Below are 26,164 nucleotides of genomic sequence, written 5' to 3'. Positions count from 1 at the left end.
GTATTATAGTAGTTATATTCTTGTACACAGGGGGCAGTATTATAGTAGTTATATTCTTGTACATAGGAGCATTTTTGTAGTAGTTATATTGTACCACATAGCCCAGGTTTGGATATGTTTGGGAGTACCAATTCGACATAATACTACAGTTAGGTCCAGAAATATTTGGACAGTGACACAAGTTTTGTTATTTTAGCTGTTTACAAAAACATGTTCAGAAATACAATTCTATATATAATATGGGCTGAAAGTGCACACTCCCAGCTGCAATATGAGAGTTTTCACATCCAAATCGGAGAAAGGGTTTAGGAATCATAGCTCTGTAATGCATAGCCTCCTCTTTTTCAAGGGACCAAAAGTAATTGGACAAGGGACTCTAAGGGCTGCAATTAACTCTGAAGGCGTCTCCCTCGTTAAACTGTAATCAATGAAGTAGTTAAAAGGTCTGGGGTTGATTACAGGTGTGTGGTTTTGCATTTGGAAGCTGTTGCTGTGACCAGACAACATGCGGTCTAAGGAACTCTCAATTGAGGTGAAGCAGAACATCCTGAGGCTGAAAAAAAAAGAAAAAATCCATCAGAGAGATAGCAGACATGCTTGGAGTAGCAAAATCAACAGTCGGGTACATTCTGAGAAAAAAGGAATTGACTGGTGAGCTTGGGAACTCAAAAAGGCCTGGGCGTCCACGGATGACAACAGTGGTGGATGATCGCCGCATACTTTCTTTGGTGAAGAAGAACCCGTTCACAACATCAACTGAAGTCCAGAACACTCTCAGTGAAGTAGGTGTATCTGTCTCTAAGTCACCAGTAAAGAGAAGACTCCATGAAAGTAAATACAAAGGGTTCACATCTAGATGCAAACCATTCATCAATTCCAAAAATAGACAGGCCAGAGTTACATTTGCTGAAAAACACCTCATGAAGCCAGCTCAGTTCTGGAAAAGTATTCTATGGACAGATGAGACAAAGATCAACCTGTACCAGAATGATGGGAAGAAAAAAGTTTGGAGAAGAAAGGGAACGGCACATGATCCAAGGCACACCACATCCTCTGTAAAACATGGTGGAGGCAACGTGATGGCATGGGCATGCATGGCTTTCAATGGCACTGGGTCACTTGTGTTTATTGATGACATAACAGCAGACAAGAGTAGCCGGATGAATTCTGAAGTGTACCGGGATATACTTTCAGCCCAGATTCAGCCAAATGCCGCAAAGTTGATCGGACGGCGCTTCATAGTACAGATGGACAATGACCCCAAGCATACAGCCAAAGCTACCCAGGAGTTCATGAGTGCAAAAAAGTGGAACATTCTGCAATGGCCAAGTCAATCACCAGATCTTAACCCAATTGAGCATGCATTTCACTTGCTCAAATCCAGACTTAAGACGGAAAGACCCACAAACAAGCAAGACCTGAAGGCTGCGGCTGTAAAGGCCTGGCAAAGCATTAAGAAGGAGGAAACCCAGCGTTTGGTGATGTCCATGGGTTCCAGACTTAAGGCAGTGATTGCCTCCAAAGGATTCGCAACAAAATATTGAAAATAAAAATATTTTGTTTGGGTTTGGTTTATTTGTCCAATTACTTTTGACCTCCTAAAATGTGGAGTGTTTGTAAAGAAATGTGACAATTCCTACAATTTCTATCAGATATTTTTGTTCAAACCTTCAAATTAAACGTTACAATCTGCACTTGAATTCTGTTGTAGAGGTTTCATTTCAAATCCAATGTGGTGGCATGCAGAGCCCAACTCGCCAAAATTGTGTCACTGTCCAAATATTTCTGGACCTAACTGTATATCGGGGACCATGGGGCGCATTATATTGAGGACTATGGGGCGCATTATATCAAGGACTATCATGTGCATTATACTATATGGAGGACCATGGGGTGCATTATATCAAGGGGTATGGGGTGGATTATAATATATAAAGGATTATGAGGTGCATTATATTGAGGACTAAGGGGTGCATTATACTATATGGAGGAGTATCGTGATGCATTATACTATATGGAGGACTATGGGGTGCATTATACTATATGGAGGACTATCGTGATGCATTATACTATATGGAGGACTATGGGGTGCATTATACTGTATGGAGGACTATGGGGTGCATTATACTGTATGGAGGACTATGGGGTGCATTATACTGTATGGAGGACTATGGGTGCATTATACTATATGAAGGACTATGGAGTGCATTATACTATATGGAGGACTATGGGGTGCATTATACTATATGAAGGACTATGGGTGCATTATACTATATGGAGGACTATGGGTGCATTATACTATATGGAGGACTATGGAGTGCATTATACTATATGGAGGACTATGGGGTGCATTATACTATATGAAGGACTATGGGGTGCATTATACTATATGGAGGACTATGGGTGCATTATACTGTATGAAGGACTATGGGGTGCATTATACTATATGGAGGACTATGGGTGCATTATACTATATGAAGGACTATGGGGTGCATTATACTATATGGAGGACTATGGGTGCATTATACTATATGAAGGACTATGGGGTGCATTATACTATATGGAGGACTATGGAGTGCATTATACTATATGGAGGACTATGGGTGCATTATACTATATGAAGGACTATGGGGTGCATTATACTATATGGAGGACTATGGGGTGCATTATACTATATGGAGGATTATGGGTGCATTATACTATATGGAGGACTATGGGTGCATTATACTATATGGAGGACTATGGAGTGCATTATACTATATGGAGGACTATGGGGTGCATTATACTATATGGAGGACTATGGAGTGCATTATACTATATGGAGGACTATGGGTGCATTATACTATATGGAGGACTATGGAGTGCATTATACTATATGAAGGACTATGGGGTGCATTATACTATATGGAGGACTATGGAGTGCATTATACTATATGGAGGACTATGGGTGCATTATACTATATGAAGGACTATGGGGTGCATTATACTATATGGAGGACTATGGGGTGCATTATACTGTATGGAGGACTATGGGTGCATTATACTATATGAAGGACTATGGGGTGCATTATACTGTATGGAGGACTATGGGTGCATTATACTATATGAAGGACTATGGGGTGCATTATACTATATGGAGGACTATGGGGTGCATTATACTGTATGGAGGACTATGGGTGCATTATACTATATGAAGGACTATGGGGTGCATTATACTATATGGAGGACTATGGGGTGCATTATACTGTATGGAGGACTATGGGTGCATTATACTATATGAAGGACTATGGGGTGCATTATACTATATGGAGGACTATGGGGTGCATTATACTATATGGAGGACTATGGGTGCATTATACTATATGAAGGACTATGGAGTGCATTATACTATATGGAGGACTATGGAGTGCATTATACTATATGGAGGACTATGGGTGCATTATACTATATGAAGCACTATGGGGTGCATTATACTATATGGAGGACTATGGGGTGCATTATACTATATGGAGGATTATGGGTGCATTATACTATATGGAGGACTATGGTGATGCATTATACTATATGGAGGACTATGGAGTGCATTATACTATATGGAGGACTATGGGTGCATTATACTATATGAAGGACTATGGGGTGCATTATACTATATGGAGGACTATGGAGTGCATTATACTATATGGAGGACTATGGGTGCATTATACTATATGAAGGACTATGGGGTGCATTATACTATATGGAGGACTATGGGGTGCATTATACTGTATGGAGGACTATGGGTGCATTATACTATATGAAGGACTATGGGGTGCATTATACTGTATGGAGGACTATGGGTGCATTATACTATATGAAGGACTATGGAGTGCATTATACTATATGGAGGACTATGGGGTGCATTATACTATATGGAGGACTATGGGTGCATTATACTATATGGAGGACCATGGGGGGTGCTTTATACTATATGGAGGACTATGGGGTGCTTTATTATATATGGAGGACTATGTGGTTTTTTATACTATATGGAGGACCATGGGGGGTATCATACAGTGTTTGGAGGCACTTTTTTTGCACCCTACTGTATGGGAGCAATGAAAGGTGAACCTGGGGGCTTCAATAGGATGAAATTTACTTTGTAAGGGCTGAAACGTTGTGACATTTGTTGTTATGTGACCCAGCGGAATAGTTATGTTTTGGGTTGTTTTTTGTTTTTGGGGGGGGGGTGCAGCAATTATACCTTCTGCTATGGGGCCCCATGATTTCTATGGTCACCTCTTGCGGGAGCTTTCTCTTGTGCACTCCCCTCGCTCTTCACAGTCTTTAGTGGTTGATTATAGACCCGATTTTCCGTATCCAATTCTCCGTTTCCCGCTGTCCAGGTACCGTGGCCACGTCCCTACCGCGTCCTTCACGTACGGTGACACCTATGGGAACACCACGGCGCGCTGCTTTCAGGATTTCCGCTCTGCAGCCCTGAGCACCAGTCACAGCCCGTACTATAAGGGGGGACAATTTCCCACAAGTTCCTCCAATGACCCCGCTCTGGTGATCGGTGACCGCTCCCGAGGATGGGACAGATCTCTGCAGAGGACGACGTGGTCCCGATTCAACGTGGATTATGACCGCGCACAAGATCTGAACCGGTTCATAAAGGTCGGTGACATTTACTCACAATGTATGGTAGTATCTGATTACAGAGGGTCCCGCCCCCGAGGAGCAGTGGAGGCCGGGGTCATGTGCTCATCGGGAGGGGCAGTGTGGGGCTTTCGTAACAGCGCACCGTGTGGTTGGAAACAGTATTGCAAGAAATCTGAGTAATGCAATCTCTACTGGCTGATGCCGGTTCTGGCTTCAATACCGGCCGGAAAACGATGGGGACCAGTCCAAAATCTAAAGTACCCCAAAATACCAACCCAAACCCGCACCGTGAGACCCAATAATACTGACGTGACGTCTACATCACAGATGTTGTGACAGGTCGTATATTCATCTTTTTTTTTTTTTTTTTCAGAGCGCGCAGCAACACCGGGATCACTACCGCGACAAAACCGGCACCGTGCACCAGGTACCACACTTCATCCTGCCGGTCAGGAACGAGGAGGCCTACCCACTACCCCAGCAAATGTGAGTGTCCTACCGCGAGTCTGGAGGAGAGTAGGTCACAAAGGATACATTGTATCGTCTGGATGTAGAGGTTGTTACATTGTATCAGTGGGTGGAATCCTGGATTCCAAAGAGTTCCGTAACTGACACATTGTAACAAACAACAGCTGCGAGAGGAAAACAAGGATCGAAACGTTTCCATCCTCCTGTAGAAAGACAATATTTCATTAGGAGCATTAGATCTTGGGGAGGGGATCGACCCTCTGTCTCATTGGATGCCCAGTCCCTCCCTCATGCTTTACACTACAGTTTTGATTCAACGAGGCATAATTATGATAAGTGACACATCTTATATATCTCGTCTCTTGGAGCCCGGGGTAGTGTGAAGTCTACCTCCTGACCCATTAGGGGCTCAAACTGCTGGTCAGTCCTTCCCCATGCTTTACACTGCAGCTCTGCTTCGGGGCACTGTGCTGATCAGGGACACATGTTACATGTAGTCTGAAATCTGCCTCCAAGCAGAGGTTCAGGCTACTGCTCAGTACTTCCCTAATGCTTTACACTGCAGCTCTGCTCTATTACTGCACATGTATAATCAGAGACGTCTCTTATCTACATTCTTAGAGAATGAGAGTCTGAAATCCACCTCCCGTCCTATCAGAGCCTCAGCCAGCTGCTCCGTCTCTCCCTCATGCTTTACACTACAGCTGCTTCCTTATGGCATAGCCTCCAGCAGCTGCTCCGTCTCTCCCTCATGCTTTACACTACAGCTCTGCTTCCTTATGGCATAGCCTCAGGCAGCTGCCCAGTCCCTCCCTCATGCTTTACACTACAGCTCTGCTTCCTTATGGCATAGCCTCAGGCAGCTGCTCCGTCTCTCCCTCATGCTTTACACTACAGCTCTGCTTCCTTATGGCATAGCCTCAGGCAGCTGCCCAGTCCCTCCCTCATGCTTTACACTACAGCTCTGCTTCCTTATGGCATAGCCTCAGGCAGCTGCTCAGTCTCTCCCTCATGCTTTACACTACAGCTCTGCTTCCTTATGGCATAGCCTCATGTAGCTGCTCAGTCCCTCCCTCATGCTTTACACTACAGCTCTGCTTCCTTATGGCATAGCCTCAGCAGCTGCTCCGTCTCTCCCTCATGCTTTACACTACAGCTCTGCTTCCTTATGGCATAGCCTCCAGCAGCTGCTCAGTCCCTCCCTCATGCTTTACACTACAGCTGCTTCCATATGGCATAGCCTCAGCAGCTGCTCAGTCCCTCCTTCATGCTTTACACTACAGCTGCTTCCTTATGGCATAGCCTCAGGCAGCTGCCCAGTCCCTCCCTCATGCTTTACACTACAGCTCTGCTTCCTTATGGCATAGCCTCAGCAGCTGCTCCGTCTCTCCCTCATGCTTTACACTACAGCTCTGCTTCCTTATGGCAGAGCCTCAGCCAGCTGCTCCGTCTCTCCCTCATGCTTTACACTACAGCTGCTTCCTTATGGCATAGCCTCAGCAGCTGCTCTACCCCTCCCTCATGCTTTACACTACAGCTCTGCTTCCTTATGGCAGAGCCTCAGGCAGCTGCTCAGTCCCTCCCTCATGCTTACACTACAGCTCTGTTTCCATATGGCATAGCCTCAGGCAGCTGCTCCGTCTCTCCCTCATGCTTTACACTACAGCTGTTTCCATATGGCATAGCCTCAGACAGCTGCCCAGTCCCTCCCTCATGCTTTACACTACAGCTCTGCTTCCATATGGCATAGCCTCAGGCAGCTGCTCAGTCTCTCCCTCATGCTTTACACTACAGCTCTGTTTCCATATGGCATAGCCTCAGGCAGCTGCCCAGTCCCTCCCTCATGCTTTACACTACAGCTCTGCTTCCTTATGGCATAGCCTCAGGCAGCTGCTCCGTCCCTCCCTCATGCTTTACACTACAGCTCTGCTTCCTTATGGCAGAGCCTCAGGAAGCTGCTCCGTCTCTCCCTCATGCTTTACACTACAGCTCTGCTTCCTTATGGCATAGCCTCAGGCAGCTGCTCCGTCTCTCCCTCATGCTTTACACTACAGCTGCTTCCATATGGCATAGCCTCAGCAGCTGCTCCGTCTCTCCCTCATGCTTTACACTACAGCTCTGCTTCCTTATGGCATAGCCTCAGGCAGCTGCTCCGTCTCTCCCTCATGCTTTACACTACAGCTGCTTCCATATGGCATAGCCTCAGGCAGCTGCTCCGTCTCTCCCTCATGCTTTACACTACAGCTGCTTCCTTATGGCATAGCCTCAGCCAGCTGCTCCGTCTCTCCCTCATGCTTTACACTACAGCTCTGTTTCCATATGGCATAGCCTCAGGCAGCTGCCCAGTCCCTCCCTCATGCTTTACACTACAGCTCTGCTTCCTTATGGCAGAGCCTCAGCAGCTGCTCCGTCCCTCCCTCATGCTTTACACTACAGCTCTGCTTCCATATGGCATAGCCTCAGGCAGCTGCTCAGTCCCTCCCTCATGCTTTACACTACAGCTCTGCTTCCTTATGGCAGAGCCTCAGCCAGCTGCTCAGTCTCTCCCTCATGCTTTACACTACAGCTCTGCTTCCTTATGGCATAGCCTCAGCAGCTGCTCCGTCTCTCCCTCATGCTTTACACTACAGCTCTGCTTCCTTATGGCATAGCCTCAGCAGCTGCCCAGTCCCTCCCTCATGCTTACACTACAGCTCTGCTTCCTTATGGCATAGCCTCAGGCAGCTGCCCAGTCCCTCCCTCATGCTTTACACTACAGCTCTGCTTCCTTATGGCATAGCCTCAGCAGCTGCTCCGTCTCTCCCTCATGCTTTACACTACAGCTCTGCTTCCTTATGGCAGAGCCTCAGCCAGCTGCTCAGTCTCTCCCTCATGCTTTACACTACAGCTCTGCTTCCTTATGGCATAGCCTCAGCAGCTGCTCCGTCTCTCCCTCATGCTTTACACTACAGCTCTGCTTCCTTATGGCATAGCCTCAGCAGCTGCCCAGTCCCTCCCTCATGCTTACACTACAGCTCTGCTTCCTTATGGCATAGCCTCAGCAGCTGCTCAGTCCCTCCCTCATGCTTTACACTACAGCTCTGCTTCCATATGGCATAGCCTCAGGCAGCTGCTCCGTCTCTCCCTCATGCTTTACACTACAGCTCTGCTTCCTTATGGCATAGCCTCCAGCAGCTGCTCTACCCCTCCCTCATGCTTTACACTACAGCTCTGCTTCCTTATGGCATAGCCTCCAGCAGCTGCTCAGTCCCTCCCTCATGCTTTACACTACAGCTCTGCTTCCTTATGGCAGAGCCTCAGCCAGCTGCTCCGTCTCTCCCTCATGCTTTACACTACAGCTTTGCTTCCCTACGGCAGTTATGATGAGTGAGGCCTCTTTGTTACAATAACTATTCTGAAATCCCCCTCCTGTCCAATCAGAGCCTTGCACAGCTGCTCCGTCTCTCCCTTATACTTTACACTACAGCTCTGCTTCCTTATGGCAGTTATTGTAACTTAGAGGCCTCACTAATGATGACTGCCATAGAGAAGCGAAGCAGTAGTGTAAAGCATGAGGGAGCGACAAAGAAGCTGTCCAAGGCTCTGATCGGACAGGAGGTGGATTTCAGAATAGTTATTGTAACAAAGAGGCCTCACTAATTATAACTATTCTGAAATCCCCTTCCTGTCCTATCAGAGCCTCACCAGCTGCTCAGTGTCTCCCTCATGCTTTACACTACAGCTCTGCTTCCTTATGGCAGAGCCTCAGGCAGCTGCTCAGTCCCTCCCTCATGCTTTACACTACAGCTCTGCTTCCTTATGGCAGAGCCTCAGGCAGCTGCTCCGTCTCTCCCTCATGCTTTACACTACAGCTCTGCTTCCTTATGGCATAGCCTCAGCAGCTGCTCAGTCCCTCCCTCATGCTTTACACTACAGCTGTTTCCATATGGCATAGCCTCAGGCAGCTGCTCCGTCTCTCCCTCATGCTTTACACTACAGCTGCTTCCATATGGCATAGCCTCAGCAGCTGCTCAGTCCCTCCTTCATGCTTTACACTACAGCTGCTTCCTTATGGCATAGCCTCAGGCAGCTGCCCAGTCCCTCCCTCATGCTTTACACTACAGCTCTGCTTCCTTATGGCATAGCCTCAGCAGCTGCTCAGTCTCTCCCTCATGCTTTACACTACAGCTCTGCTTCCTTATGGCATAGCCTCAGGCAGCTGCCCAGTCCCTCCCTCATGCTTTACACTACAGCTCTGCTTCCTTATGGCAGAGCCTCAGCCAGCTGCTCCGTCTCTCCCTCATGCTTTACACTACAGCTCTGCTTCCTTATGGCAGAGCCTCAGCCAGCTGCTCCGTCTCTCCCTCATGCTTTACACTACAGCTCTGTTTCCATATGGCATAGCCTCAGGCAGCTGCCCAGTCCCTCCCTCATGCTTTACACTACAGCTCTGCTTCCTTATGGCAGAGCCTCAGCAGCTGCTCCGTCCCTCCCTCATGCTTTACACTACAGCTCTGCTTCCATATGGCATAGCCTCAGGCAGCTGCTCAGTCCCTCCCTCATGCTTTACACTACAGCTCTGCTTCCTTATGGCAGAGCCTCAGCCAGCTGCTCAGTCTCTCCCTCATGCTTTACACTACAGCTCTGCTTCCTTATGGCATAGCCTCAGCAGCTGCTCCGTCTCTCCCTCATGCTTTACACTACAGCTCTGCTTCCTTATGGCATAGCCTCAGCAGCTGCCCAGTCCCTCCCTCATGCTTACACTACAGCTCTGCTTCCTTATGGCATAGCCTCAGGCAGCTGCCCAGTCCCTCCCTCATGCTTTACACTACAGCTCTGCTTCCTTATGGCATAGCCTCAGCAGCTGCTCCGTCTCTCCCTCATGCTTTACACTACAGCTCTGCTTCCTTATGGCAGAGCCTCAGCCAGCTGCTCAGTCTCTCCCTCATGCTTTACACTACAGCTCTGCTTCCTTATGGCATAGCCTCAGCAGCTGCTCCGTCTCTCCCTCATGCTTTACACTACAGCTCTGCTTCCTTATGGCATAGCCTCAGCAGCTGCCCAGTCCCTCCCTCATGCTTACACTACAGCTCTGCTTCCTTATGGCATAGCCTCAGCAGCTGCTCAGTCCCTCCCTCATGCTTTACACTACAGCTCTGCTTCCATATGGCATAGCCTCAGGCAGCTGCTCCGTCTCTCCCTCATGCTTTACACTACAGCTCTGCTTCCTTATGGCATAGCCTCCAGCAGCTGCTCTACCCCTCCCTCATGCTTTACACTACAGCTCTGCTTCCTTATGGCAGAGCCTCAGCCAGCTGCTCCGTCTCTCCCTCATGCTTTACACTACAGCTTTGCTTCCCTACGGCAGTTATGATGAGTGAGGCCTCTTTGTTACAATAACTATTCTGAAATCCCCCTCCTGTCCAATCAGAGCCTTGCACAGCTGCTCCGTCTCTCCCTTATACTTTACACTACAGCTCTGCTTCCTTATGGCAGTTATTGTAACTTAGAGGCCTCACTAATGATGACTGCCATAGAGAAGCGAAGCAGTAGTGTAAAGCATGAGGGAGCGACAAAGAAGCTGTCCAAGGCTCTGATCGGACAGGAGGTGGATTTCAGAATAGTTATTGTAACAAAGAGGCCTCACTAATTATAACTATTCTGAAATCCCCTTCCTGTCCTATCAGAGCCTCACCAGCTGCTCAGTGTCTCCCTCATGCTTTACACTACAGCTCTGCTTCCTTATGGCAGAGCCTCAGGCAGCTGCTCAGTCCCTCCCTCATGCTTTACACTACAGCTCTGCTTCCTTATGGCAGAGCCTCAGCAGCTGCTCAGTCCCTCCCTCATGCTTTACACTACAGCTGTTTCCATATGGCATAGCCTCAGGCAGCTGCTCCGTCTCTCCCTCATGCTTTACACTACAGCTCTGCTTCCTTATGGCATAGCCTCAGCAGCTGCTCAGTCCCTCCCTCATGCTTTACACTACAGCTGTTTCCATATGGCATAGCCTCAGGCAGCTGCTCCGTCTCTCCCTCATGCTTTACACTACAGCTGCTTCCTTATGGCATAGCCTCAGGCAGCTGCCCAGTCCCTCCCTCATGCTTTACACTACAGCTCTGCTTCCTTATGGCATAGCCTCAGCAGCTGCCCAGTCCCTCCCTCATGCTTTACACTACAGCTCTGCTTCCTTATGGCAGAGCCTCAGCCAGCTGCTCCGTCTCTCCCTCATGCTTTACACTACAGCTCTGCTTCCTTATGGCAGAGCCTCAGCCAGCTGCTCCGTCTCTCCCTCATGCTTACACTACAGCTCTGCTTCCTTATGGCAGAGCCTCAGGCAGCTGCTCAGTCTCTCCCTCATGCTTTACACTACAGCTCTGCTTCCTTATGGCATAGCCTCAGGCAGCTGCTCAGTCCCTCCCTCATGCTTTACACTACAGCTCTGCTTCCTTATGGCAGAGCCTCAGGCAGCTGCCCAGTCCCTCCCTCATGCTTTACACTACAGCTCTGGTTCCTTATGGCATAGCCTCAGGCAGCTGCTCAGTCCCTCCCTCATGCTTTACACTACAGCTCTGGTTCCTTATGGCATAGTCTCAGGCAGCTGCTCAGTCCCTCCCTCATGCTTTACACTACAGCTCTGTTTCCATATGGCATAGCCTCAGGCAGCTGCTCCGTCTCTCCCTCATGCTTTACACTACAGCTCTGCTTCCTTATGGTATAGCCTCAGGCAGCTGCTCAGTGCCTCCCTCATGCTTTACACTACAGCTCTGCTTCCTTATGGCATAGTCTCAGGCAGCTGCTCAGTCCCTCCCTCATGCTTTACACTACAGCTCTGTTTCCATATGGCATAGCCTCAGGCAGCTGCTCCGTCTCTCCCTCATGCTTTACACTACAGCTCTGCTTCCTTATGGCATAGCCTCCAGCAGCTGCTCTACCCCTCCCTCATGCTTTACACTACAGCTCTGCTTCCTTATGGCAGAGCCTCCAGCAGCTGCTCAGTCCCTCCCTCATGCTTTACACTACAGCTCTGCTTCCTTATGGCATAGCCTCAGCAGCTGCTCAGTCCCTCCCTCATGCTTTACACTACAGCTCTGTTTCCATATGGCATAGCCTCAGACAGCTGCTCAGTCCCTCCCTCATGCTTTACACTACAGCTCTGCTTCCTTATGGCATAGCCTCCAGCAGCTGCTCTACCCCTCCCTCATGCTTTACACTACAGCTCTGCTTCCTTATGGCATAGCCTCAGGCAGCTGCTCAGTCCCTCCCTCATGCTTTACACTACAGCTCTGCTTCCTTATGGCAGAGCCTCAGCCAGCTGCTCCGTCTCTCCCTCATGCTTTACACTACAGCTCTGCTTCCTTATGGCAGAGCCTCAGCAGCTGCTCAGTCCCTCCCTCATGCTTTACACTACAGCTGCTTCCTTATGGCATAGCCTCAGCAGCTGCTCCGTCTCTCCCTCATGCTTTACACTACAGCTGTTTCCATATGGCATAGCCTCAGGCAGCTGCTCCGTCTCTCCCTCATGCTTTACACTACAGCTCTGCTTCCTTATGGCATAGCCTCCAGCAGCTGCTCAGTCCCTCCCTCATGCTTTACACTACAGCTCTGCTTCCATATGGCATAGCCTCAGGCAGCTGCTCCGTCTCTCCCTCATGCTTTACACTACAGCTCTGCTTCCTTATGGCATAGGCTCCAGCAGCTGCTCTACCCCTCCCTCATGCTTTACACTACAGCTCTGCTTCCTTATGGCATAGCCTCCAGCAGCTGCTCAGTCCCTCCCTCATGCTTTACACTACAGCTCTGCTTCCTTATGGCAGAGCCTCAGCCAGCTGCTCCGTCTCTCCCTCATGCTTTACACTACAGCTCTGCTTCCTTATGGCAGAGCCTCAGCAGCTGCTCCGTCTCTCCCTCATGCTTTACACTACAGCTTTGCTTCCCTACGGCAGTTATGATGAGTGAGGCCTCTTTGTTACAATAACTATTCTGAAATCCCCCTCCTGTCCAATCAGAGCCTTGCACAGCTGCTCCGTCTCTCCCTTATACTTTACACTACAGCTCTGCTTCCTTATGGCAGTTATTGTAACTTAGAGGCCTCACTAATGATGACTGCCATAGAGAAGCGAAGCAGTAGTGTAAAGCATGAGGGAGCGACAAAGAAGCTGTCCAAGGCTCTGATCGGACAGGAGGTGGATTTCAGAATAGTTATTGTAACAAAGAGGCCTCACTAATTATAACTATTCTGAAATCCCCTTCCTGTCCTATCAGAGCCTCACCAGCTGCTCAGTGTCTCCCTCATGCTTTACACTACAGCTCTGCTTCCTTATGGCAGAGCCTCAGGCAGCTGCTCAGTCCCTCCCTCATGCTTTACACTACAGCTCTGCTTCCTTATGGCATAGCCTCAGGCAGCTGCTCCGTCTCTCCCTCATGCTTTACACTACAGCTCTGCTTCCTTATGGCATAGCCTCAGGCAGCTGCTCCGTCTCTCCCTCATGCTTTACACTACAGCTCTGCTTCCTTATGGCATAGCCTCAGCAGCTGCTCAGTCCCTCCCTCATGCTTTACACTACAGCTCTGTTTCCATATGGCATAGCCTCAGGCAGCTGCTCCGTCTCTCCCTCATGCTTTACACTACAGCTGCTTCCATATGGCATAGCCTCAGCAGCTGCTCAGTCCCTCCTTCATGCTTTACACTACAGCTGCTTCCTTATGGCATAGCCTCAGGCAGCTGCCCAGTCCCTCCCTCATGCTTTACACTACAGCTCTGCTTCCTTATGGCATAGCCTCAGCAGCTGCTCCGTCTCTCCCTCATGCTTTACACTACAGCTCTGCTTCCTTATGGCATAGCCTCAGGCAGCTGCCCAGTCCCTCCCTCATGCTTTACACTACAGCTCTGCTTCCTTATGGCAGAGCCTCAGCCAGCTGCTCCGTCTCTCCCTCATGCTTACACTACAGCTCTGCTTCCTTATGGCAGAGCCTCAGGCAGCTGCTCAGTCCCTCCCTCATGCTTTACACTACAGCTCTGCTTCCTTATGGCAGAGCCTCAGGCAGCTGCCCAGTCCCTCCCTCATGCTTTACACTACAGCTCTGCTTCCTTATGGCAGAGCCTCAGCCAGCTGCTCCGTCTCTCCCTCATGCTTTACACTACAGCTCTGCTTCCTTATGGCAGAGCCTCAGCCAGCTGCTCCGTCTCTCCCTCATGCTTTACACTACAGCTCTGCTTCCTTATGGCATAGCCTCCAGCAGCTGCTCAGTCCCTCCCTCATGCTTACACTACAGCTCTGCTTCCTTATGGCATAGCCTCAGGCAGCTGCTCAGTCCCTCCCTCATGCTTTACACTACAGCTCTGCTTCCTTATGGCATAGCCTCAGGCAGCTGCTCAGTCCCTCCCTCATGCTTTACACTACAGCTCTGCTTCCTTATGGCATAGCCTCAGGCAGCTGCTCAGTCTCTCCCTCATGCTTTACACTACAGCTCTGCTTCCTTATGGCATAGCCTCATGTAGCTGCTCAGTCCCTCCCTCATGCTTTACACTACAGCTCTGCTTCCTTATGGCATAGCCTCAGGCAGCTGCTCAGTCCCTCCCTCATGCTTTACACTACAGCTCTGCTTCCTTATGGCATAGCCTCAGGCAGCTGCTCAGTCCCTCCCTCATGCTTTACACTACAGCTCTGCTTCCTTATGGCATAGCCTCATGTAGCTGCTCAGTCCCTCCCTCATGCTTTACACTACAGCTCTGCTTCCTTATGGCATAGCCTCAGGCAGCTGCTCAGTCCCTCCCTCATGCTTTACACTACAGCTCTGCTTCCTTATGGCAGAGCCTCAGGCAGCTGCTCCGTCTCTCCCTCATGCTTACACTACAGCTCTGCTTCCTTATGGCAGAGCCTCAGGCAGCTGCCCAGTCCCTCCCTCATGCTTTACACTACAGCTCTGGTTCCTTATGGCATAGCCTCAGGCAGCTGCTCAGTCCCTCCCTCATGCTTTACACTACAGCTCTGCTTCCTTATGGCATAGCCTCCAGCAGCTGCTCTACCCCTCCCTCATGCTTTACACTACAGCTCTGCTTCCTTATGGCATAGCCTCCAGCAGCTGCTCAGTCCCTCCCTCATGCTTTACACTACAGCTCTGCTTCCTTATGGCAGAGCCTCAGCCAGCTGCTCCGTCTCTCCCTCATGCTTTACACTACAGCTCTGCTTCCTTATGGCAGAGCCTCAGCAGCTGCTCCGTCTCTCCCTCATGCTTTACACTACAGCTTTGCTTCCCTACGGCAGTTATGATGAGTGAGGCCTCTTTGTTACAATAACTATTCTGAAATCCCCCTCCTGTCCAATCAGAGCCTTGCACAGCTGCTCCGTCTCTCCCTTATACTTTACACTACAGCTCTGCTTCCTTATGGCAGTTATTGTAACTTAGAGGCCTCACTAATGATGACTGCCATAGAGAAGCGAAGCAGTAGTGTAAAGCATGAGGGAGCGACAAAGAAGCTGTCCAAGGCTCTGATCGGACAGGAGGTGGATTTCAGAATAGTTATTGTAACAAAGAGGCCTCACTAATTATAACTATTCTGAAATCCCCTTCCTGTCCTATCAGAGCATCACCAGCTGCTCAGTGTCTCCCTCATGCTTTACACTACAGCTCTGCTTCCATATGGCATAGCCTCAGGCAGCTGCTCCGTCCCTCCCTCATGCTTTACACTACAGCTCTGCTTCCATATGGCATAGCCTCAGGCAGCTGCTCAGTCCCTCCCTCATGCTTTACACTACAGCTCTGTTTCCATATGGCATAGCCTCAGGCAGCTGCCCAGTCCCTCCCTCATGCTTTACACTACAGCTCTGCTTCCTTATGGCATAGCCTCAGGCAGCTGCTCCGTCTCTCCCTCATGCTTTACACTACAGCTCTGTTTCCATATGGCATAGCCTCAGGCAGCTGCTCAGTCCCTCCCTCATGCTTTACACTACAGCTCTGCTTCCTTATGGCATAGCCTCAGCCAGCTGCTCCGTCTCTCCCTCATGCTTTACACTACAGCTCTGCTTCCTTATGGCATAGCCTCAGGCAGCTGCTCCGTCTCTCCCTCATGCTTTACACTACAGCTGCTTCCTTATGGCATAGCCTCAGCAGCTGCTCCGTCTCTCCCTTATGCTTTACACTACAGCTCTGTTTCCATATGGCATAGCCTCAGGCAGCTGCTCCGTCTCTCCCTCATGCTTTACACTACAGCTCTGCTTCCTTATGGCAGAGCCTCAGCCAGCTGCTCCGTCTCTCCCTCATGCTTTACACTACAGCTCTGCTTCCTTATGGCAGAGCCTCATGTAGCTGCTCAGTCTCTCCCTCATGCTTTACACTACAGCTCTGCTTCCATATGGCATAGCCTCAGGCAGCTGCTCCGTCTCTCCCTCATGCTTTACACTACAGCTCTGCTTCCTTATGGCAGAGCCTCAGCAGCTGCTCCGTCTCTCCCTCATGCTTTACACTACAGCTCTGCTTCCTTATGGCATAGCCTCCAGCAGCTGCTCTACCCCTCCCTCATGCTTTACACTACAGCTCTGCTTCCTTATGGCATAGCCTCCAGCAGCTGCTCAGTCCCTCCCTCATGCTTTACACTACAGCTCTGCTTCCTTATGGCAGAGCCTCAGCAGCTGCTCCGTCTCTCCCTCATGCTTTACACTACAGCTTTGCTTCCCTACGGCAGTTATGATTAGTGAGGCCTCTTTGTTACAATAACTATTCTGAAATCCCCCTCTTGTCCAATCAGAGCCTTGCACAGCTGCTCCGTCTCTCCCTTATACTTTACACTACAGCTCTGCTTCCTTATGGCAGTTATTGTAACTTAGAGGCCTCACTAATGATGACTGCCATAGAGAAGCGAAGCAGTAGTGTAAAGCATGAGGGAGCGACAAAGAAGCTGTCCAAGGCTCTGATCGGACAGGAGGTGGATTTCAGAATAGTTATTGTAACAAAGAGGCCTCACTAATTATAACTATTCTGAAATCCCCTTCCTGTCCTATCAGAGCCTCACCAGCTGCTCAGTGTCTCCCTCATGCTTTACACTACAGCTCTGCTTCCTTATGGCAGAGCCTCAGGCAGCTGCTCCGTCTCTCCCTCATGCTTTACACTACAGCTCCGCTTTCTCATGGCAGAGACTCAGGCAGTGGCTTTAATCCTTTCTTTTTCGCCCGCCATCTTTTCTTAGGATGGTAGAAATCAGCAGCACCCGGGGGCCACAGTCTCTCCCTCATGCTTTACACTACAGCTCCGCTTTCTCATGGCAGAGACTCAGGCAGTGGGGGCCCCATGCAGATTTTTTGACACCCATCTTTCCATTAGGATGATAATTGGACGTGTGGCTTTTTCAGGCCAAAAATTGCAATATGTGGCTAATTAGTTTGTGAACCCTTCACTGGAAATGGCCTCTGCAGAGTAACTTTTGGATGGTTTTGTCCCTTGCAGAAATAATTGTTGTGAATTTGGCGCCTTATTGTGTGACTTACGCCAGGTCCCCCGTACCCAGTCCATGGGGCGGCGGTGACCCCGTACATTGTACAGCTAGAGGTCTCCACACTTCCTATAATCCGGCTCGATGCTTCGGAACGACCCTGGATGTGGCAGGTTTGTTGGGTCTTCTGACATCTTATCGTTAATTTTTTCTTCATTTCTAGGCTTTGACCACGATAGACGTCAACAAAAACGAGGACCCTTGGCCTGACCTCAAAAGAACGGAACGCACTGGTGTCCTCTGTACCATGTACCCCATCATCTCTACTCCATACGCTGCATTAAAGGGGGCGCTCCGGATACTTGTTACGGTTTTCTAATTTGGTACAACACAATGGTGGCAAAACACAGCGGTGGCCTCGTCCTTGGTTGATGTCACGGGGTCCTTCTCCGATATCACACAACAGAGCGAGAGATGAGTGAGCAATCTAAAGAGCATTTATTCCAAGCAAATTAGGACGTCCATAATATAATCCACCACACAGAGGGTAAAATAGTCCAGGAACACAGATACAGTCCAGTAAGGGATAAATGTCCAGGTCTCTCCGAGGAGCCTCAGCTTCTCCCACAGAGGATGAATCTTCCTGCTTCTCTCTTGTCCTCCAGACTGAATAATCTCTCAGGTAAGCAGAGAGTTGGGTGGATTCCAGGCCCCTCTTCCCCACACCTAGGGACAAAAGCCCAGCAGGGGGTGATTACCCTGCAAACAGGACAATGTACACAGCATGGACAGAGCACCACACCTAAAATACGAACACACACAAAATTATACACCACCCCCCATGTTCCACCACACAGAGGGTAAAATAGTCCAGGAACACAGATATGGTCCAGTAAGGCCCCTTTCACATTGCGTTTTTCTCTACGTCCACAGGTCCCGTCGGGGCATCCGTCCGGACCGCCCCTCCCCCACTCTGCAAAACGTGCTCCGGACGCATGCGCCCAACAGGGCCATTCACTATGGAGCGCACTGCGTTAGCGTGTGCTATGTTTTGTGCAATTTTGTGCATATATACGTTTCTGCAGACTGACACCCGAACGTAGGTGGACTACGTTCGGGTGTCCGTCTGCAGAAACGTATATGTGCACAAAATTGCACAAAACAGAGCACACGCTAACGCAGTGCGCTCCATAACAGTGAATGGCCTTGTTGGGCGCATGCGTCCGGAGCACGTTTTGCAGAGTGGGGGAGGGGCGGTCCGGATGGATGCCCCGACGGGACCTGTGGACGTAGAGAAAAACGCAACGTGAAAGGGGCCTAAGCGATAAATGTCCAGGTCTCTCAGAGGAGCCTCAGCTTCTCCCACAGAGGCTGAATCTTCCTGCTTCTCGCTCCAGGTAAGCAGAGAGTTTGGTGGATTCCAGGCCCCCCTCCTTCACACCTAGGGACAAAAGCCCAGCAGGGGGTGATCACCCTGCAAATAGGACAATGTACACAGCATGGACAGAGCACCATGCCTAAAATACGAACATACACAAAATTATACACAACCCCCCATATTTCAGTATCACAGTTGACCTCCGGGTAGTAAAATGGTCAGTGCCAAATTTAAGAAAGGAGCAGCGCACCAGGTGGAGGGGGCAAGTGCAGACTAGAGGAACCCTCTGCTTTTGAGGCTTAATATTCGGAGCCTGGTGAGGTCAGCTCCACACCTTCGGTACAGTCCGATTCCAAATACCTCAATGTCAGCAACCAAAGGTGGAGCCCATCTGCACTCTGGGGCGGGGTGCAAAGTGTGCGGCTCAGGGACCTCCTGGCCACCAGATTTATAGGGTTCACTTATTTCCCAGCAGATGTGCCGCAGAGATGCCTGTCTGCAGCTCCTCCGGTAGACGTGTGATGGATCCAGCCTCTGTATATGAGAGCTCGTATTACACGCAGAGCGGTGACCTTCACCCCCTCCTCGTCTTATTAATGTGCTTTTCATACCTCATTTTCCCGAGCAGCGCTTGTTTCCTTACATGAAGGGCAGGCGAAGCGACTCTGCTGCTTTATTGTGTTCCACCCACATCAACTGCTAACGATCCGATTCACATTCACAGTGGAGGGAGAATCCGCTCCTGATCAGCAATGGTGGAGGATGCGGGCAGAAGGTCAGAGAACACAACACCACACAACATTACCGCCCCGTGTTCAGCCATGACCTCGGGCTTCTAGAAACCAGAGGATTTTCTCTTATTCTTTGGGCCATGAAATAAGTGTTATATCTGCTTGGCTCCATCACCTCTCTGAAGGTGACTTCACAATTTGTTGCATGGGACTGGGTAATGATGTATAGAACAAGAGCGAGAGCAGAACCGGTGGAAAACACAAGTAGTCAGAGAACAAGGCTGGGGTCAGAGAACAAGGCTGGGGTCAGAGAACAAGGCTGGGGTCAGGACAGGTAGAGAACAAGGCTGAGGTCAGAGAACAAAAGGCTGGGGTCAGGACAGGTAGAGAACAAAAGGCTAAGGTCAGAGAACAAAAGGCTAAGGTCAGAGAACAAAAGGCTAAGGTCAGAGAACAAAAGGCTAAGGTCAGAGAACAAAAGGCTAAGGTCAGAGAACAAAAGGCTAAGGTCAGAGAACAAAAGGCTGAGGTCAGAGAACAAAAGGCTGAGGTCAGAGAACAAAAGGCTGAGGTCAGAGAACAAAAGGCTGAGGTCAGAGAACACAAGGCTGAGGTCAGAGAACACAAGGCTGAGGTCAGAGAACACAAGGCTGAGGTCAGAGAACACAAGGCTGAGGTCAGAGAACACAAGGCTGAGGTCAGAGAACACAAGGCTGAGGTCAGAGAACACAAGGCTGAGGTCAGAGAACAAAGGCTGAGGTCAGAGAACAAAGGCTGAGGTCAGAGAACAAAGGCTGAGGTCAGAGAACAAAGGCTGAGGTCAGAGAACAAAGGCTGAGGTCAGAGAACAAAGGCTGAGGTCAGAGAACAAAGGCTGAGGTCAGAGAACAAAGGCTGAGGTCAGAGAACAAAGGCTGAGGTCAGGGCAGGTGGAGGAGTTCAGATTAGTCCAGTCTTTAATCGCCCAATAGGTCATGGATGTGAGGGATATCTGCCAGAGCCACTGACAATGGTCAGATCGTAGAACATGTCCTGCTGGAGGGCTGCAGGCGAGAAGAACGGCCAAGTCACTAAGACAATGAGGCTGATCTGCGGCACTCATCACAGCTGTGTACAATGGGAACAAGCTAAAAGGTGGCTAATAAAAGATCAGAGCTGGACTGTAAAGCAGAGGGGACGGAGCAGCAGCCAGAGCCCTCCTGTAATATGAAGCACGTTTCTGGTAACTCATCTTCAGCCGAGCTGCAATCACTATATTTGAGAGTGCTGAGCTGCAGTGTAAAGCAAAAGGGCCAGGATAAATCTGCAATGTTCCCATTAAAGAATCCATCAAGAAATCAGCATGTACCTCGGAAACAAGACAGGAGGAGATCGGCCCCTCAGGATGAACCGCCTTCATGTAATGCTGCCCGTGGTACAGGAACTATATTTTCCTTTTTTTCTTTACTGTATCTTCCGCAGTTTCCTAATGGGTTAATGATGCCCGGGCACCCGCACTCCGAATAATGATTCTGCACAGAGGAACCTTGAAAGAGAACAACAACCGGCGACACGAAAAGTTCCCATTGTTATATTGTGTCTGTAAATAACACTCACATCCATCAGGAAACGGTGTCATAGTCCCTGGTGCCCAGGAAAGTAGTGCCCTGAACTATGGCCCCTTCATCCCCAGTGCCCAGGAGTGTAGTGCCCTGAACTATGGCCCCTTCATCCCCAGTGCCCAGGAGTGTAGTGCCCTGAACTATGGCCCCTTCATCCCCAGTGCCCAGGAGAGTAGTGCCCTGAACTATGGTCCCTTCATCCCCAGTGCCCAGGAGTGTAGTGCCCTGAACTATGGCCCCTTCATCCCCGGTGCCCAGGAGAGTAGTGCCCTGAACTATGGCCCCTTCATCCCCAGTGCCCAGGAGTGTAGTGCCCTGAACTATGGCCCCTTCATCCCCAGTGCCCAGGAGTGTAGTGCCCTGAACTATGGCCCCTTCATCCCCAGTGCCCAGGAGAGTAGTGCCCTGAACTATGGTCCCTTCATCCCCAGTGCCCAGGAGTGTAGTGCCCTGAACTATGGCCCCTTCATCCCCAGTGCCCAGGAGTGTAGTGCCCTGAACTATGGCCCCTTCATCCCCAGTGCCCAGGAGTGTAGTGCCCTGAACTATGGCCCCTTCATCCCCAGTGCCCAGGAGTGTAGTGCCCTGAACTATGGCCCCTTCATCCCCAGTGCCCAGGAGAGTAGTGCCCTGAACTATGGTCCCTTCATCCCCAGTGCCCAGGAGTGTAGTGCCCTGAACTATGGCCCCTTCATCCCCGGTGCCCAGGAGAGTAGTGCCCTGAACTATGGCCCCTTCATCCCCAGTGCCCAGGAGTGTAGTGCCCTGAACTATGGCCCCTTCATCCCCAGTGCCCAGGAGTGTAGTGCCCTGAACTATGGCCCCTTCATCCCCAGTGCCCAGGAGAGTAGTGCCCTGAACTATGGTCCCTTCATCCCCAGTGCCCAGGAGTGTAGTGCCCTGAACTATGGCCCCTTCATCCCCGGTGCCCAGGAGAGTAGTGCCCTGAACTATGGCCCCTTCATCCCCAGTGCCCAGGAGTGTAGTGCCCTGAACTATGGCCCCTTCATCCCCAGTGCCCAGGAGTGTAGTGCCCTGAACTATGGCCCCTTCATCCCCAGTGCCCAGGAGAGTAGTGCCCTGAACTATGGTCCCTTCATCCCCAGTGCCCAGGAGTGTAGTGCCCTGAACTATGGCCCCTTCATCCCCAGTGCCCAGGAGTGTAGTGCCCTGAACTATGGCCCCTTCATCCCCAGTGCCCAGGAGTGTAGTGCCCTGAACTATGGCCCCTTCATCCCCAGTGCCCAGGAGAGTAGTGCCCTGAACTATGGCCCCTTCATCCCCAGTGCCCAGGAGTGTAGTGCCCTGAGCTATGGCCCCTTCATCCCTGGTGTCCAGGAGTGTAGTGCCCTGAACTATGGCCCCTTCATCTCCAGTGCCCAGGAGTGTAGTGCCCTGAGCTATGGCCCCTTCATCCCCAGTGCCCAGGAGTGTAGTGCCCTGAACTATGGCCCCTTCATCCCCAGTGCCCAGGAGTGTAGTGCCCTGAGCTATGGCCCCTTCATCCCCAGGAGTGTAGTGCCCTGAACTATGGCCCCTTCATCCCCAGTGTCCAGGAGTGTAGTGCCCTGAGCTATGGCCCCTTCATCCCCAGTGTCCAGGAGTGTAGTGCCCTGAACTATGGCCCCTTCATCTCCAGTGTCCAGGAGTGTAGTGCCCTGAACTATGGCCCCTTCATCCCTAGTGTCCAGGAGAGTAGTGCCCTGAACTATGGCCCCTTCATCTCCAGTGTCCAGGAGTGTAGTGCCCTGAGCTATGGCCCCTTCATCCCCAGTGCCCAGGAGTGTAGTGCCCTGAACTATGGCCCCTTCATCCCTGGTGCCCAGGAGTGTAGTGCCCTGAACTATGGCCCCTTCATCCCCAGTGCCCAGGAGTGTAGTGCCCTGAGCTATGGCCCCTTCATCCCTGGTGCCCAGGAGTGTAGTGCCCTGAACTATGGCCCCTTCATCCCTGGTGCCCAGGAGTGTAGTGCCCTGAACTATGGCCCCTTCATCCCTAGTGTCCAGGAGAGTAGTGCCCTGAACTATGGCCCCTTCATCCCCAGTGCCCAGGAGTGTAGTGCCCTGAGCTATGGCCCCTTCATCCTTGGTGCCCAGGAGTGTAGTGCCCTGAACTATGGCCCCTTCATCCCCGGTGCCCAGGAGTGTAGTGCCCTGAACTATGGCCCCTTCATCCCTAGTGTCCAGGAGTGTAGTGCCCTGAGCTATGGCCCCTTCATCCCTGGTGCCCAGGAGAGTAGTGCCCTGAGCTACGGCCCCTTCATCCCCGGTGCCCAGGAGAGTAGTGCCCTGAGCTATGGCCCCTTCATCCCTGGTGCCCAGGAGTGTAGTGCCCCGACCTATGGCCCCTTCATCCCCGGTGCCCAGGAGAGTAGTGCCCTGAGCTACGGCCCCTTCATCCCCGGTGCCCAGGAGAGTAGTGCCCTGAACTATGGCCCCTTCATCCCCAGTGCCCAGGAGTGTAGTGCCCCGAGCTACGGCCCCTTCATCCCTGGTGTCCAGGAGTGTAGTGCCCCGAACTATGGCCCCTTCATCCCTGGTGCCCAGGAGTATAGTGCCCTGAACTATGGCCCCTTCATCCCTGGTGCCCAGGAGTGTAGTGCCCTGAACTATGGCCCCTTCATCCCTGGTGCCCAGGAGTGTAGTGCCCTGAACTATGGCCCCTTCATCCCTGGTGCCCAGGAGTATAGTGCCCTGAACTATGGCCCCTTCATCCCTGGTGCCCAGGAGTGTAGTGCCCTGAGCTATGGCCCCTTCATCCCTGGTGCCCAGGAGTGTAGTGCCCCGAACTATGGCCCCTTCATCCCTGGTGCCCAGGAGTGTAGTGCCCTGAGCTATGGCCCCTTCATCCCTGGTGCCCAGGAGTGTAGTGCCCTGAGCTATGGCCCCTTCATCCCTGGTGCCCAGGAGTGTAGTGCCCTGAACTATGGCCCAGATCCTAAGTGTTCAGCGTTTTATTAATCCATCACTCTAGTTCGGTGCCTCTTTCCAGTATTGAGGTGATTAGTGCCCTGATCTGTGACTACCTGCTGCCTAATGTCCGTGGGTTTAGAGCCCCGGTCTCAAATACTAAGGGGTCTAGTGCTCTGATCTACTCTAAAAAGTGTCCACGTATCCTGTGGTACTGCCATAAATAATCTGCGATACTGTGGTCCCTGGTGACTAGAGCTGTACTGCCCTGGTCCTAGACATCCGAAAGTTTAGGGCACCAAGTGAATTAGTGCACCAGCGGTCTCGTGGCCCCCGCTCCCTGGCGTCCAGAGGTCTCGTGGCCCCCGCTCCCTGGCGTCCAGAGGTCTCGTGGCCCCCGCTCCCTGGCGTCCAGAGGTCTCGTGGCCCCCGCTCCCTGGCGTCCAGAGGTCTCGTGGCCCCCGCTCCCTGGCGTCCAGAGGTCTCGTGGCCCCCGCTCCCTGGCGTCCAGAGGTCTCGTGGCCCCCGCTCCCTGGCGTCCAGAGGTCTCGTGGCCCCCGCTCCCTGGCGTCCAGAGGTCTCGTGGCCCCCGCTCCCTGGCGTCCAGAGGTCTCGTGGCCCCCGCTCCCTGGCGTCCAGAGGTCTCGTGGCCCCCGCTCCCTGGCGTCCAGAGGTCTCGTGGCCCCCGCTCCCTGGCGTCCAGAGGTCTCGTGGCCCCCGCTCCCTGGCGTCCAGAGGTCTCGTGGCCCCCGCTCCCTGGCGTCCAGAGGTCTCGTGGCCCCCGCTCCCTGGCGTCCAGAGGTCTCGTGGCCCCCGCTCCCTGGCGTCCAGAGGTCTCGTGGCCCCCGCTCCCTGGCGTCCAGAGGTCTCGTGGCCCCCGCTCCCTGGCGTCCAGAGGTCTCGTGGCCCCCGCTCCCTGGCGTCCAGAGGTCTCGTGGCCCCCGCTCCCTGGCGTCCAGAGGTCTCGTGGCCCCCGCTCCCTGGCGTCCAGAGGTCTCGTGCCCCCCGATCCCTGGCGTCCAGAGGTCTCGTGCCCCCCGATCCCTGGCGTCCAGAGGTCTCGTGCCCCCCGATCCCTGGCGTCCAGAGGTCTCGTGCCCCCCGATCCCTGGCGTCCAGAGGTCTCGTGCAGGTCTGTGGTCACCAGGAACATAGTGTCCTCCTGATATAGGGAGTCCACTGGTTCAGGTCCCCAGTCAAGTTTCCTTGCTGTACACGAGCCCAGTTCTTGGTGCCTGGTGTTTAGTCGTCGGTTTCTATAGGTCGCCTGCCCCAGTCTTGAGGTTTGGAGCCTTATAGCGACAAGCCTTTGTGTACAACTCCTGGCAAAAATTATGGACTTACTCAATTATGAGGAAAAAAAAATTATGGAATCACCCTGTAAATTTTAAATCCGAAGACTAACACCTGCATCAAATAAGATATATTCCTTAGTCTGTACCTAAAAATGAGTGATCACACCTTGGAGAGCTGCTGGACCAAGTGGACTGACCTGAATCATGGCTCCAACACGAGAGAGGTCAATTGAATCAAAAGGTGAGGATTATCAAACTCTTAAGAGGGTAAATCATCACGCAATGTTGCAATAGATGTTGGTTGTTCACAATCAGCTATGTCTAAGATCTGGACCAAATACAAACAACATGGGAAGGTTGTTAAAGGCAAACAAACTGGTAGACCAAGGAAGACATCAAAGCGTCAAGACAGGAAACTTAAAGCAATATGTCTCCAAAACAGGAAATGCACAACAAAACAAATGATGAATGAATCGGAGGAAGCTGGAGTCAATGTCTGTGACCAAACTGTAAGAAACCCCCTAAAGGAAATGGGATTTACATACAGAAAAGCTAAACAATAAAAAAAGATGACTGCCTGACGAGAACATGTAAATTTCCACAGTCATTGATGATATGGAGCTACATGTCCGGTAAAGGCACTGGGGAGATGGCTGTCATTACAGCTTCAATAAATGCTCAAGTTTACATTGAAATTTTGGACACTTTTCTTATCCCATCAATTGAAAGGATGTT

At 51.2% G+C, this 26,164-nt stretch overlaps 1 protein-coding gene across 1 annotated transcript in view; it reads left to right on the top strand.

Moving 5' to 3' along the window:
* Positions 1-17,874, top strand: part of CIMIP2C (ciliary microtubule inner protein 2C) — a 52,267-nt gene extending 34,393 nt beyond the window's left edge. The window contains exons 2-4 of the mRNA XM_075338868.1: positions 4,383-4,656; positions 5,015-5,127; positions 17,739-17,874. Coding sequence (XP_075194983.1) covers positions 4,383-4,656; positions 5,015-5,127; positions 17,739-17,745 — 394 coding nt within the window. The 3' untranslated portion in view covers positions 17,746-17,874. The remainder of the gene's footprint in view (positions 1-4,382; positions 4,657-5,014; positions 5,128-17,738) is intronic.
* The last annotated feature ends 8,290 nt before the right edge of the window (positions 17,875-26,164 follow it).

The sequence above is a fragment of the Anomaloglossus baeobatrachus genome, chromosome 3 (assembly GCF_048569485.1).
Source record: "Anomaloglossus baeobatrachus isolate aAnoBae1 chromosome 3, aAnoBae1.hap1, whole genome shotgun sequence".
Taxonomy (NCBI): Eukaryota; Metazoa; Chordata; class Amphibia; order Anura; family Aromobatidae; genus Anomaloglossus; species Anomaloglossus baeobatrachus.
Note: the sequence above shows the minus strand (reverse complement) of the source record. Positions and strands in the feature narration are given on the sequence as shown.